The 13,156-nt window shown below is 36.5% G+C and overlaps 1 protein-coding gene across 4 annotated transcripts in view; it reads right to left on the bottom strand.

Moving 5' to 3' along the window:
* Nipped-A (Transcription-associated protein Nipped-A) overlaps positions 1–13,156 on the bottom strand; it is a 36,235-nt gene that overhangs the window by 22,209 nt on the left and 870 nt on the right. For all 4 annotated transcript variants that reach the window (XM_089651518.1, XM_089651517.1, XM_089651519.1 and 1 more), the window contains exons 3-11: positions 7,685–7,990; positions 7,146–7,340; positions 6,687–6,853; positions 6,126–6,361; positions 5,465–5,669; positions 4,284–4,535; positions 2,513–2,810; positions 1,974–2,174; positions 45–1,880 (exon numbers count right to left, since the gene is read on the bottom strand). In XM_089651518.1, coding sequence (XP_089507644.1) covers positions 45–1,880; positions 1,974–2,174; positions 2,513–2,810; positions 4,284–4,535; positions 5,465–5,669; positions 6,126–6,361; positions 6,687–6,853; positions 7,146–7,340; positions 7,685–7,990 — 3,696 coding nt within the window. The remainder of the gene's footprint in view (positions 1–44; positions 1,881–1,973; positions 2,175–2,512; positions 2,811–4,283; positions 4,536–5,464; positions 5,670–6,125; positions 6,362–6,686; positions 6,854–7,145; positions 7,341–7,684; positions 7,991–13,156) is intronic.

Raw genomic sequence — 13,156 nt, 5'->3', positions numbered from 1 at the left:
ATGTGTTGCAAAGTAACTGTAAATATTTTGTAAATAACACATACCTGCTCTCTTACGAGAATATGTGGACTGGTGACCTGTCTTACAAGCTCATGGAGAACATCATGCAAAGCTTTGTTTCTGGCCATCATCACGTCTGGCTCCAGCACTTTGAAGCTTTGCTCACTGACCCCGGCTGATGATCCCGTCACACACACTCTGATCATCTTTTCTAAATTGACTGTAGCCATATCTATAGCTCCACTGGATACTTCGCCAGTCAAGTCCATCATTACGAAAAGGAAGGCTTTCAGGAAGGTAAACATGTGCTGATAAACCCATTTGATTGCCATCTTTTCAAACATGAACTTGATAGCAATGCAGCCACCCAGCTTGGCGTACCATGCTCTTTCGTAACAAAGGAGTGACATCCTTTCTGCAAGATATTCCATAAGTGGAAGTTGACACGCTCGCTCTTTCCCTCCCAATATAGTGGCAGCGGTTTCCATCATTAAAACCAGAGCCAAATGGCCAGGTTTGCATAGTTCCTTTTCTTCATGACCCATGATTACGGCTATAGCATCAATAAGAACCAAAGGATCGAGACCTGTGCCCATGGGTCCTTTCCTTTGAGTTAGAGCAAATGGACCGGCTTGCTGGGCAATCGCCACCATGGTATAGTGTCTCACGAGCGCTACCATTGTAGGCAGCACAAGGTGGCGTAGTTCTTTAATAGCCGCCGCCACAAACATGCCAGTCAATGCAGTTTGATGTGTTGCTCTAGTGACATTATCTGTGCACTTGTAATGGGGGCTGGTCATGGGAGATATTTTCCCTTCCAAGAAACTGGGATGAAGGAAGAGCTTTTGTAATGTGTGCTTATCATCATCTAAACACAGAGAAGCAGCTAAATAACACCTCAACACTTCCCAGCACTGTCTCCTATAAAATGGATCTGTGGTACTAGATTTTAGAGCACTGAATGCTGTGTCAATCACCTTGGACACAGAAAATTCAATCGGCCGGTGGTGTTCTTGGAAGTATGCAATGACTGCGGGACCGTCAGATTCGGTTTCTTTATACTCCAACCTTTGAGGTTCTATCATCATTTTACGATTACCACCACCAAATTTACCCAAAACTCTAAAAGCTATACGAGCCACATCATTATTTTGTAAAGTTCTCCACAAAGCCTGCATCAGATCTGCTCTCACGGGTTGTATGTGCTCATACAAGAAGTCAGGCTGGAGGTTGTCTACACAGAGTTCTAGGGTTCGTAAGCCTTGCGATATGAGAGTGTGGGAGCCATTGAGTGCCGACACCAGGGGGTCCATCAACATGGGAAGGTATGGCAGCAGACTGCTGAGTCTGACTGGGACTGTGAGGCACAATTCTACAAACAAATCCTTCATGTGCTGTTTGTGTAGCCCACTCTGTAGCCTGTTCAGTCCTTCCAGAAGATTTGGCAGAAGGGGGAGGAATTCCTGGTACAACAAATCGTGGCTCCCACCGCCGATGGACCTAAAGAGTGCTCTCAGAAGTAGGAAGTAGTTATAAGGCTCTTTGGCTGTCATGGCATATTCCATAGCTTTGTTAACAATACTATGAAGGTGTGGCCTAAGCATGTGTTCATTTTCTGAAGGGAATAGACTGACAGAGCCAAAGACTAATTTGAACAATCTCAAGTATAAGTTGGAACGTTCAACATTTGAACCCATTTCCTCCATTCGTTCTAGTAAATATTCCACCAAGACTGTAGCAAAAATAGGCGACGTTGACGGGTTAGATAAGAAGGTGTTTGCGATTATTTGCAGGGTCATGTTCTTATTTATTCTTTCTACCATGTGAGATATAGTGGCGGTGAATATTTCTTGAAATGTTTGTGGATTCATCATGGAAAACTGAAAGACAAAAGATATGTAAATACTAATTATCAGAAAATTCTATTAATGGGGAAAGATAATTAGAGTTAAAGTGCTGTGTGGGTGACTTACCACTCCACTGAAATGCTCTAAAACCTCCTTCTCCTCCTTGGAGCGGATCATGGCGGAGGGGGGGCGAGGAAGGGGGTTGGGCACGGAGGGCTGCAGCGTGTAAATGTCTAGAGACTGCAGCCCCCATCGCACCAGGCGTATGAACATCAGAGTCTCTCGTGGCAGGAATTGTTTTGAACTTGTAGTCCCGTCTGGTGTACCCTGAATAGATTAAGTTTAGGTTAGGTATATATGCCATAATACGTACAAAAGTCTGATGGTTCTGAGATAACTAGAACTAAATTCTCTGAAGTTACTGAATAAAGAAATAAAAATAACAAAAATAATAATCTGCTTTAATCCATACAACGCTGGCCTTTTCAATGTCAGCTACCCCATTACGCGGCACCTTTTGACACAATGTTTGTGTTTTAGTGAAACTTCATTGATCACATACACGACATCCGCGTGCAGGGATAGCCACTGGTGGATAACATATACCACAGCCGCATAGATAAGGTTAAGATATTTTTAGGCAATGAATTAAATATTTGAGTTACTTTGCAAGATGCACAGCCCCAGGTGATAGTCTTCACACCGCACACCAAAGTCTTGACCAACGTTCTGTAATCTGCCACATTGTAATTATTGATTTGCGATGAGGGGAAACCAAACTTGGACTTCTCCTCGCCAGTCTTCTGGGTGGCAAATGGGTCCATGGCCTCCTGAGTGGACCTCTCCTCCTCACTGCGGAGCTCAGATGCGCTGGCCGACATGGGCACTGGTGTCTGCGGAGTGTTCGGAGGCAGTCCACTCAGAGGATTGGTGGTGGAAGGAAATGAGGGAGCCGGTGATTTGCTGGAAAAGAATACACATTTTAATAATGTCTATTAACCTCTCAGACATAGAATTTTATTTATTATGTGTCCCTTTGAGAACGGTCAGAACGTGATAATTTTTGTGTTATTTACGAGTTTTATTAAAATCTTCATAACTCACGTTTTGGGAAACGTAGCCTCATTCTAAAAAATGTGTTGGAAAAATTATGAAATCCACTATCGCATTGTGTTGTTATACGTAAATATTTGCATTTCTAAATATACATTTTATGAAAACGTCAAAAATATGTAAAAATCGATTACCATTATTTCAAAGCCTTGAAAAATGTACTTTTTTCTAAGTAGCATAAAGGAATAACACTTTATATATTGAAGAAATATATTTAAAAACTATTAGTCACCTCAAAATATTAACCGTCCAAACTAAAATATTTTTAATAAATTATTTAGAAACGCAATAAATTATTAACGAACATCTTGACAGTTTCAATCGGCTTAGATAATGCACCTCTACGTTCCATAGATATTCTTGAATACAGACGCGTAGCGTTATTCATTATCGATACTCTGTTTTTTAAATCATGGCAATCCGTATACTAGTGATGGAAATAAATCAATTTTTGTAAAATCTCGCGCGTTTACGTGAAAAGACGTTCTAATGTCTTGACCGCTATTCTTCGTCTTTTGACGTTCTAATGTTCTGAGTGGTTAAAAGAAAAATGAGATTAGCTATTTAACTAACAACTGCATCATTTTACTGCAAGGGTGGGCAGAGAGGATAGATTGCCACACACTTCTTGCTTCATTCACATTCATACATACTCTTCTGCTATTCTGACTCTTGATATGAACCGACTCAAGTATGTATTCGGTTAACTTTAAGTGCAATGTCTTTGTCGGGCGTCGTGTCTATCTTTTTTCCACGTCATAGGGGTGACATGATTGAGACTTTCAAAATTTTATCTGGACAATCTTCATCACTAACACAAATGTAAATCTCCATGGACATAAAAAAACACCTTTTGCATTTAATTCTAGGAACCACTTCCTTGCAAATAGAGTAGTGGAAGCATGGAACAAACTTTAACAACATATGTCATTGATGCTACAAATTAATATAAAGCTCGACTGGATTCTCATTTGGAGAGAAGAAAGGATTGACTTATTTAAATTAACTTAACTACCATTAAACTGAAATTACATATAAGTGGATTAGCAGAATGATGCCTGCTCCAACTAATAATTATATTATATTCGCCTTACACTACTTTCTTTGTTCGCTCTACATGCCCAAACCATCTAGTGTCCCTTTCTTAATCTTAACCATTTAGCTTACATCAACCTTTCACTTTTTATCAGATCTGCATTTTTTAACACGGAAGAGATTTCATTTTTAGTGCTTTTTAGTCTATTTTCATCCTTTTCTGCCAGTTCCACACCTCACTGCCATACATTAGTGGATAAAATATAAGTAACTAAAAGAAGTATGCACCATTTGGCCATCAATATGGGCAGCTGCAGCTTGGATATAGTCTTGAATTTGAGCACAAACACCTCGAGGATCCGTAGCAGCAGCTGGCGGCCCTGCATGGTGGCAGGAGTGCCGGGGGCGCCGGTGGCTGCCACCACGGCACCCCCGGCTGCCCCCGCCCCCACCGCCGCCCCGGGGGTCGCTGCCTCGTCCGAATACTGGCGGATGCAGTCCACGAGGTTCAGCAGCAGCTTGCAGGACATTGTTTGAATACTGAGAGAGAAAAATTATTGTAATTAGTATGCCAGATGAAAAATGAGGAATGAACAATGAGGATGCCCAAAGTTATGACTGTGTCAGAGGCAGACCAAGGAAGAGGTGGATGAGTGTGTGGAGGGTGATTGGTGCAGGGTGGGAAGGACGGGGGACTGGAGGCAAATAGCGAGGCAGGGCATTTGTGGAGACCAAATTCCACCCTGGAAAGGAAAGTAAACAGTGTTGTTGATGAGTATGGTTTTGATGGTACCAGTGTTGATAAGGGAGTATATGTTGTGGGGCATGCACTCGACTCGTCTGACTATCGCTACTCATCCACCTCACTCATAAAGGATGCTGATGTATTTCAACTCCTCGTGCTAATTTGTTCGGGTTTGATAATAGCTCTTTAAGGTCCCATAAACCAACGGTTTTGAACGCAATTTGAAAAAAATTTATGCACCTTTGAGAATTCTATGAATTATTAATTTTCTACATGAAATGAAAAAGTGAGGTGACGATAACGCTTGTAATACATTTTTCTGAGTGTGTTTTATTTTTTTTATCAGTAATTTTAGGCACAAAAATATTAATTTGAGACGTTTAAAAAAAAAATAATGTTTGTATTCAAAATTTTAATATTTCAAAAATTATATATTTATTTTTAATCTTTTTATCCATTTATAGCGTATTTCATCACCTTTCAAAACCTGTTTTTAGTTTTTGATACATTTCATTTATTTGGATTTTATTGCAAAGGAGAAATATTCCTTCTGACAAAATATACCAGAGGCCTGAGGGGTTAACTAAGAAGTAAAACTTTTTTGGTCTGAAGTTTGGAAAAAATTCTTAAAAAGCTTCATGGAAATTCTACAGATTTTCTATCTGGAATCTTATAGAAAATAAATATACCGATCCGTAACATGTTGAAGATTATACAACTTCACCTAGTCGGCAAAGATTCGTCGTGGACATTTTTGGAGAACAAGTGCGCCGCCCTCGCGAGGTCGGACAGTGGCAGGTGCTGGCGGACATGGTGCACAAGGTCGGCCAGCGTCGAGTAGGCAATCGGTCTCAGGGATTCATGCACGGTCCAGCCGCCTCCCAGCAGAACGTCCTCGTCGAACAAGCGCTCCATGTAGGGCACAAATTCTGAAAAACAAATATTCTTACACTTCTTCCTCGTTGAACAAGCGGACATGTAGGGCACGAATTCTTAAAGTAAAACAATTATCACATTCAACCTAACGCATCGACAGGTGTTGACTTTTTCTGCATTTTCAGGCTAGAGGCTTTATTGAGAGAAAAACAAACTTATTTGTATCCTAAACATTTTACGGGTATTTGGAGAGCATTTTCAAAGCACTCTTCAAGCACCCAAGAAGTCACCAAAGACGGCCAATTATTGTTTTTAAATGGATATGCAAAATTTGCGCAATCCTTGCAACCAAATTGATTCAAAATAACTATCCGAGTAGCTTAAAATGACTGATTAGCCAAATGGTATTCTTCTTCTTAATTCCTTCAGCCTCACTAACATTTCTCAACTTGGGGATGCCATAGTCCTCAGTTGAGGGTATGGATTTATAGATGAAAAAGGACACATACTTATTCTGAGATCAGTGGCCAATATGTGACGAGTGGCGACAATCAACTCCTTGCGTGAATGGGCCACCTCAGGAGGGCACAGAGTGAGCAGTCCAATAATTCCTTTCACCATTTGGCTGGCGTGGTTCGAGACCTGCTCTTGGTACACTCTGATAATGTACGCTAAAAACGCCAAAGTCTTTATCTGGGCACCTATGAAATCCACAAACACTTCCTTGTTGAAGCTTGGGGATTGCCTAAACAGGAAAAAGTAATTTAATTAAAATTTCAGGTATTGTAGTACGAAGTAAAGTACAGTAGTATGATATTGTAAGGTATTGTAGTATGAAGTAAGGTACTGTAGTATGAAGCAAGGTATTGTAGTATGAAGTAAAGTACAGTAGTATGATATTGTAAGGTATTGTAGTATGAAGTTAGGTACTGTAGTATGAAGCAAGGTACTGTAGTATGAAGTGAGGTACTATAGTATGAAGTGAGATACTGTGTTGTGAAGTAAGGTACTGTAGTATGAAGCACTATTTGACTAATAATGCGTGCCTGGATATTTAATGTTGAACTTACCTATGGATGAGTGAAGGTTGAAGTGTTATGGTTTCCATAATCAAGGGAATAAAGTTTCCAACTTCCACATGAACATTTTGTTTATAAAGCTGGTACATTAGAACTACGATGATGGGTAACTCCTGGAGAACTTTCAAAGATAAAACTGACTTTGGAATCAAGTTATACTGGAAATAAAATATAAAAGAATGTAACCTATTTGCACTTTAATTATTATTAAAAACTAGTTAATTAATCAATGTTGAAACAGTTATCTATTCTGCCACATTAGTTGCTAATAAAGCAAGTCAAGTCAAAACTGGCCATTTGATCATGATGAGGGAGTGGATACCCGATGGATCACCACTATAGACATTGTTCCTGGAAGAATATGAACACAAGCGCCCCTGAGGTGATTTTGCATAAAAACGGCGCTATACAAATATGTATTATTATTATTTATAGCAGGATATAACTCACCGTGACCACTGTCCCATCAACCAGCTTCTTCTCTGTGTGAATGGGAGTAACTGTGTAAGTCTCCAGCAACAACTGTTCAATGTTTACTTCAGACAGATCCTTAACTCTCAAAGTGGACCGGGGCTCAAAGATCTTTGGCAAATGATTGGGCAAATCAGAGTATATTGCTTTAACCCATTGTAAAAATTTGTGAATCTGCAAAAAAAAAATAACCCATGTTATATATATATATCATTAACACATCATTCTCTTATCCTCAATTCTAAACAATCCAAAGACCTCTTTTAAATAATATTAAAAATATAAAAGTTAGTACTGATTTATTACTGCTAATTTTACATTCCCAGAGGAGTAAAAAAAATTACAATGGGAGTGGGGGGAATTATACAAAATTAAAAGGATGAGGCCTGTGATAAAAATGTGTAAATGCGGTTTTATTAAATGTAAATTTTAAAAAATGTTCTCAATGTTATTGGGTTTTCAATAATAATAAATAAATATAAAAATGACAGGTTCAATACTAAATAATTGATACTCACATCAACTTCTGGGTTATATGCAGGTCGGTATGTTTTGTGCATTTCCATGAAAATCTTCAAACAGACCAAAACATTCTCTTCATTTTCAATCTCCATCAACTTCAACATGAGGATTAAAATATTTTTGACATAAGGTCGCAATACTTCGCCGATGGGCAGCCTGTGAATGATCTCCAAGATGAGCTTCCTCACTTGCTGGATGTTGTACTCCGCTATAAAGTGGGTATCTCCATCTTGGAGTATTTTCAAAAATATTTTGATGGAATGATCTAGGAACTGTGGATATTGCGGTGAATTTATTATAACCTGAAACGAAATAAAAATATCATTAACATTCTCGGGTTACGAATTACCTGACTCCATAATAATCTCTTACTACCATCATTATAAGAGGAAGATGTCGCTTGTGCAAGAATGGAGGACTTTGCCAGCAAAGGAATTGAACCCACGACTCCCGGGTAGGAAGCCGATGCATTTGTCAACTCGGCCACTGACCGGTTTATTTTTAAATAAAGATAAACTGGTACTTGTGGGTTATCGCCCACCACATATTATTTTTAGGGTTAGGTTAAGAAAGCAATTTAACTTAACAAATTTTTAAAAATTTCAAAGCATTATTTAACAGTCTCCGAGAAACAATACAAAATTCTGCGGGCCATGCATCATATGGGAAGCTACAAACTCTATCTACTGCACACACCACGGAGGCAATGACCTACACTGTACGCCACACCGCTAGAAATGCTAACACCACCAAATTCTGGCAAGATGGTTCTCCAGATAAACCGAATCCGTTGGGTTACTGGGCTACCAGTTCAGTAGAGAACGACAACTGCAGTAGTTGCAGTAGTGGGAACAATAATATCATGCTATATAAGGTGTCACCCCACTTCTTATAATAATTATTACTAGCAGTTAAAAACCCGCTCTGCTAGGCCCTATAGTATATATTGTTAAAACACGAAACAGGAAGGAGTTGATGAATAAATAACATGCTAAATATAAGCATAATAAGAATGACAGTTGTTTGAATAAATGAAATTTTACGTATTTGTGATGGATTATTTCAAATGAAACACTATTATTGACTACATGTCTAAAACTGATATTAACTGTTATCGTATCTAATATAATTTGCTCATAGGAGACTTGCAGTGCTTAAATATGTGTTACAACCTTCAATGTCTATAATTTGAATCCATATTGTATAGTTTGTCACAACAATTAAAGAGAGTTATAACAAAGTTGACTGAAATAATAGATTATTACATATTGATTAATTGTACCCGTGTTTATGAATAAAAGGAGGGTAATTGTGCAATGAGATTAGCAGTCGGTTTAATTAAAAGGTGTTAATTTTACTCCAACTGATGGTAATTCTTTACCTACAACTGTTACTGAATCTAATAAAGTTTAAAGTTAGATTATATATACACCTTCAACCGGAGAGTAAAAATCTATATTTATTTTTATTTATTGTTTGTTTGTAAATATTACATAATACAATTAATGAACTTAAAATGTCCAACTAGGCGATTGCCCGTTTTAGGACATTCCAATATGATAATGTTTTTACATGTAAATTATAGTAAATTATAGTGTTGACTATTCTGTTGTTAAAATAATACATATGTATATTCATATTCTAGAATACTTTCAGTTATACCACGACATATTTTACTATTGTTTAGCTGACATAATAAACTAAAGAAATATTAATAGATAAAAACAAGAAAATGAATTTGAAAATGAAACTGAATTGAAGAAATTCTGTTGGTAAAGTAATACAAATGTATATTCATAATCTAGTATACTTTCAGTTATACCACGACATTTTTTTTTTTTTACTATTGTTTAGCTGATATAATAAACTAAAGAAATATTAATAGATAAAACAAGGAAATGAAAAATAAAAAAAAAATAAAAAATGAAAGTAAAGAAGGAACTTTTCCTTTAAGGAAAAATATCACGAAGAATTGAGCAATTTTCGAACTTTCTTTATGTAAAAATACAGTTCCTGTAATGCTAATATAATACCAATATAAATTAAAATGTAAAGAAGAATGTAAAGAAAAACAAAATTTACAATGCAATTACTGTTTTTTAGCATATTCTCGCATTCAGCTCTCCCCAAGACCAGAAGCCAATTGTTTACCTGCATACGCAGAATATTAGTACTCTTTGCCTTCCATGCATCAGGTATGAGATTGAGCATATATATATATATAAAGGTAGATTATTACAATATAGCGCCCCCGAGGTGATATCTCACAAAAGCGGCGCTATGCAAATTGTCCAATAAATAAATAAATATAATGTTTCTATTTTATTGTGTACATATGCATTGATATACAACGGAAATAGATAAAATAATGTTATCCGATAAAACTTTATTTTATTAAAAAACAAATAACTTTGTTAACATCACTTTCTTATATACGACCAATACATGTTTCATGAACGAAGTTCACCTCATCAGGAGTAAGTATACACCAAAATCAAAAATAAAGACCAGTTAAGTGGGAAAATATTAAAAGAGAGTTTATAAAAAAAAAATTCTTTTTAATTATATCTGCTTTTATATTAACATGTTTTCTAATTTATAAAATTTCAAAATTATTTATTTGCGATGCTTTATATCCTGTATTTTAAGACCTGAAAAAAACAAATAGCATATAACCGTAAAACTATATATTCATAAAAAAAAATGGCATTTAATAACGGTTATTCTAATAATTTGATAGTTGAAATACTAAATAAAAAAATTAAACATATTCTCTTCAAACGGTATATTTATCCTATTTCTAAAGATAGAAATAAACAATGGCGTAGAATTCTATTTGTGGATAACGATACTTCTAAAATTATAAATAAAAACATTACTGGTACTATTCAACCGGCATTTTACACTAATAACAAAATGAAGAAATATATTCTTAATAATAAAGATAGCGAAAATCAGGAGTTTATAAACTCAATTGGGATGATTGTAATTTCTTTTACAAAGATAGAACCAATATAAACTTTAAAGTCAGAACTAAAGAACATCTCAGGGATCTAAATGGAAATAGTGAATCTGAGTTTGCAAATCATCTTTTGAATAATGGTCACACTTTCGATAAAAATTCAGGTCTTAAAATACTTCACTCGGATATAAAGCATCGCAAATAAATAATTTAGAAATTTTAGAAATTAGAAAACATGTCAATATTAAATCAGATATAATTAATAAGCAAAAAAAATATAAACTTTATTTTAAATATTTTCCCACTTAACTGGTCTTTCCCATCTAACGATATTGTAATTCTTAATTTTGATAAACTCCGCCCACTCTTACCCCTCCCCCCTCCTTCCACTTCTTCTTTCCAATTGTAATCTATATTTAATTTTTGACTTCGGTGTATACTCCTGATGAGGTGAACTGCGTTCATGAATCATGTAGAGGTTGTATATAATAAAGTTATTTGTGTTTTAATAAAATAAATAATGCCATCGCAAAGTGATAAGCTTCCAGAAGAAATCTTCTTATTAAACTCTTGTTAATGGTCAAGTAATTTTGCATAACTATGTGTATTGTTAGATGCATATTTAAATATTCGCGCCAGTCAATTGGTTTGTTCTTATAAAGTTTTATTTTTTTGGATCCGGTCGCCTGCAAACCGAAATGAACCTAACGGTTGGTTAAAATTGCGGGGCAGAGGGTTCAAATTTTGCCTGCAGACATTCGGGATTTACCCGAAACATACAATTTGAATTCGACCAATCAGATGGCCTAGATCGTCCAGACGCTAGCGTAATAATACTATAAGATAGTTATGTAGTTAATATTATACTCTGCATCAAAAATACATCTTGTCATTTCTTTATTCATTAGAAACACTGCGGCACTGGCGGCAGGCAGCTATTCTAGACCAAGCAAATACCAAACAGCAACCGAATGAATAGCTCAGTTTAGTAGCGAGTCCCGACACGTACTGTGCAATTTCTACTACAGTATCAATTCGTTACGAGTAAAGTTTTCTTTTACAAATCAAATAATTTTATCTGTCTTCGATACAATCTTACAAGACGAGAAATTCAAAAATGAAATCTGCTTATCATTGAATTTGCGACAATTGCAACAGGACTTAACTTCCAAGAACTTTTGTTGACTACGTACAGCGGGTTCACCTACGAACATGTTAGAACTTTAAAAAAAAAATCCAAAACTAAAATTAAAAGTGCCGGGATTGTTTGGATTATTTTTGGATTATTGAGAGCGAAGTTGTTTTCGGATGTTATGGTCCGTCGCCCTAGTTCTTAATGTCAAACGACGATTTTTACCACTCCACCAACGTCATACACCGCTTACACCTGGTGTTGCTCTTCAACATAGAGGATTCCGCTGACAATATCCACCGACACGGTGTCAATCTCCAGCCCGGGAAATCACCATCGATCTACGTCCATCAAATGCGTGGGCATCGGTCCGGAGTTATCTTACACAACTGCGCTACTGACTCAAATAAACGCTGTGACCTCACAACATCTTTCATTTGTCTCCTTACCACGTCCAAAGTTTTTATGCAGCCAGCAATTTACACGTCATTGTAAAAAGGAGTAGTATGGTAGAGCCTTGATAATCCATACTAATGAAAAACAACACCTGTTTGGACTCGTGAAGCGTTCGCATTATCATAATATTTGGATGATTTGTATAGCACCATTTTTGTGAAAAATCACCCCAAAGGTGCTGTTGGATAGAAAAATGCAAGAACCACATTTATAAGCTAAAACACCATGAGACGCACATGCAACACAGAGTAGTGGACATGGCGCAAGAGCTCTAGTTAGCGGCCGAGAGAGAGGTTCGTTTCGCATTAGCCTGGGTACGGATTATCGAGGCTCTACTTTAATTCGTAAACAGATTTTAATTGTTAAAATGCGAGTTGCTTATATACTGTCAAATTAATTTATCGTCAAATCACAACAAAATCAGCGGTAACACCGCCTCCTTGACCAGCGCCAACTTGGTTTGTTCCCCTTTCCATGATGGATGTCCATCACCAGGGCAGATGTTATGTATGATAATTGATTTGACAGTTTTAGGTTAGTTTTTTTCTTCTTTTATTTAACCCATTACTAAGAACCTAAAATATATTCAATTTGGGTTTAAATAAAAACTAACTATTTTCATATTATTATATCAAAGCACGGTGTGAACAAAGACATCAAATTATCCATATACGTTGCGTATATGGAAAAAGATATAGCTGTAGAGTGGCAGAATTGTATTTGAAATTTGTAATAATGCATTATTTTCCATTTCCGGTGACTTCCGGTGATTCTTATTGTTGTTAAACTGACGCAAAGGTTTTTTTTTTTAACTGTGCGTAATTATTTTTTGTTCAGTAATTCTGGATATTTACCAAAAGTTAGTCCCCCGGAAAACTTTAAATGAGAGTTTCACTGTTTATGGTAACATTCGTTAGG

The sequence above is a fragment of the Hesperophylax consimilis genome, chromosome 4, assembly GCF_061612785.1.
Source record: "Hesperophylax consimilis isolate HC1 chromosome 4, BYU_Hcon_1.0, whole genome shotgun sequence".
NCBI classification, from domain to species: Eukaryota; Metazoa; Arthropoda; class Insecta; order Trichoptera; family Limnephilidae; genus Hesperophylax; species Hesperophylax consimilis.
Note: the sequence above shows the minus strand (reverse complement) of the source record. Positions and strands in the feature narration are given on the sequence as shown.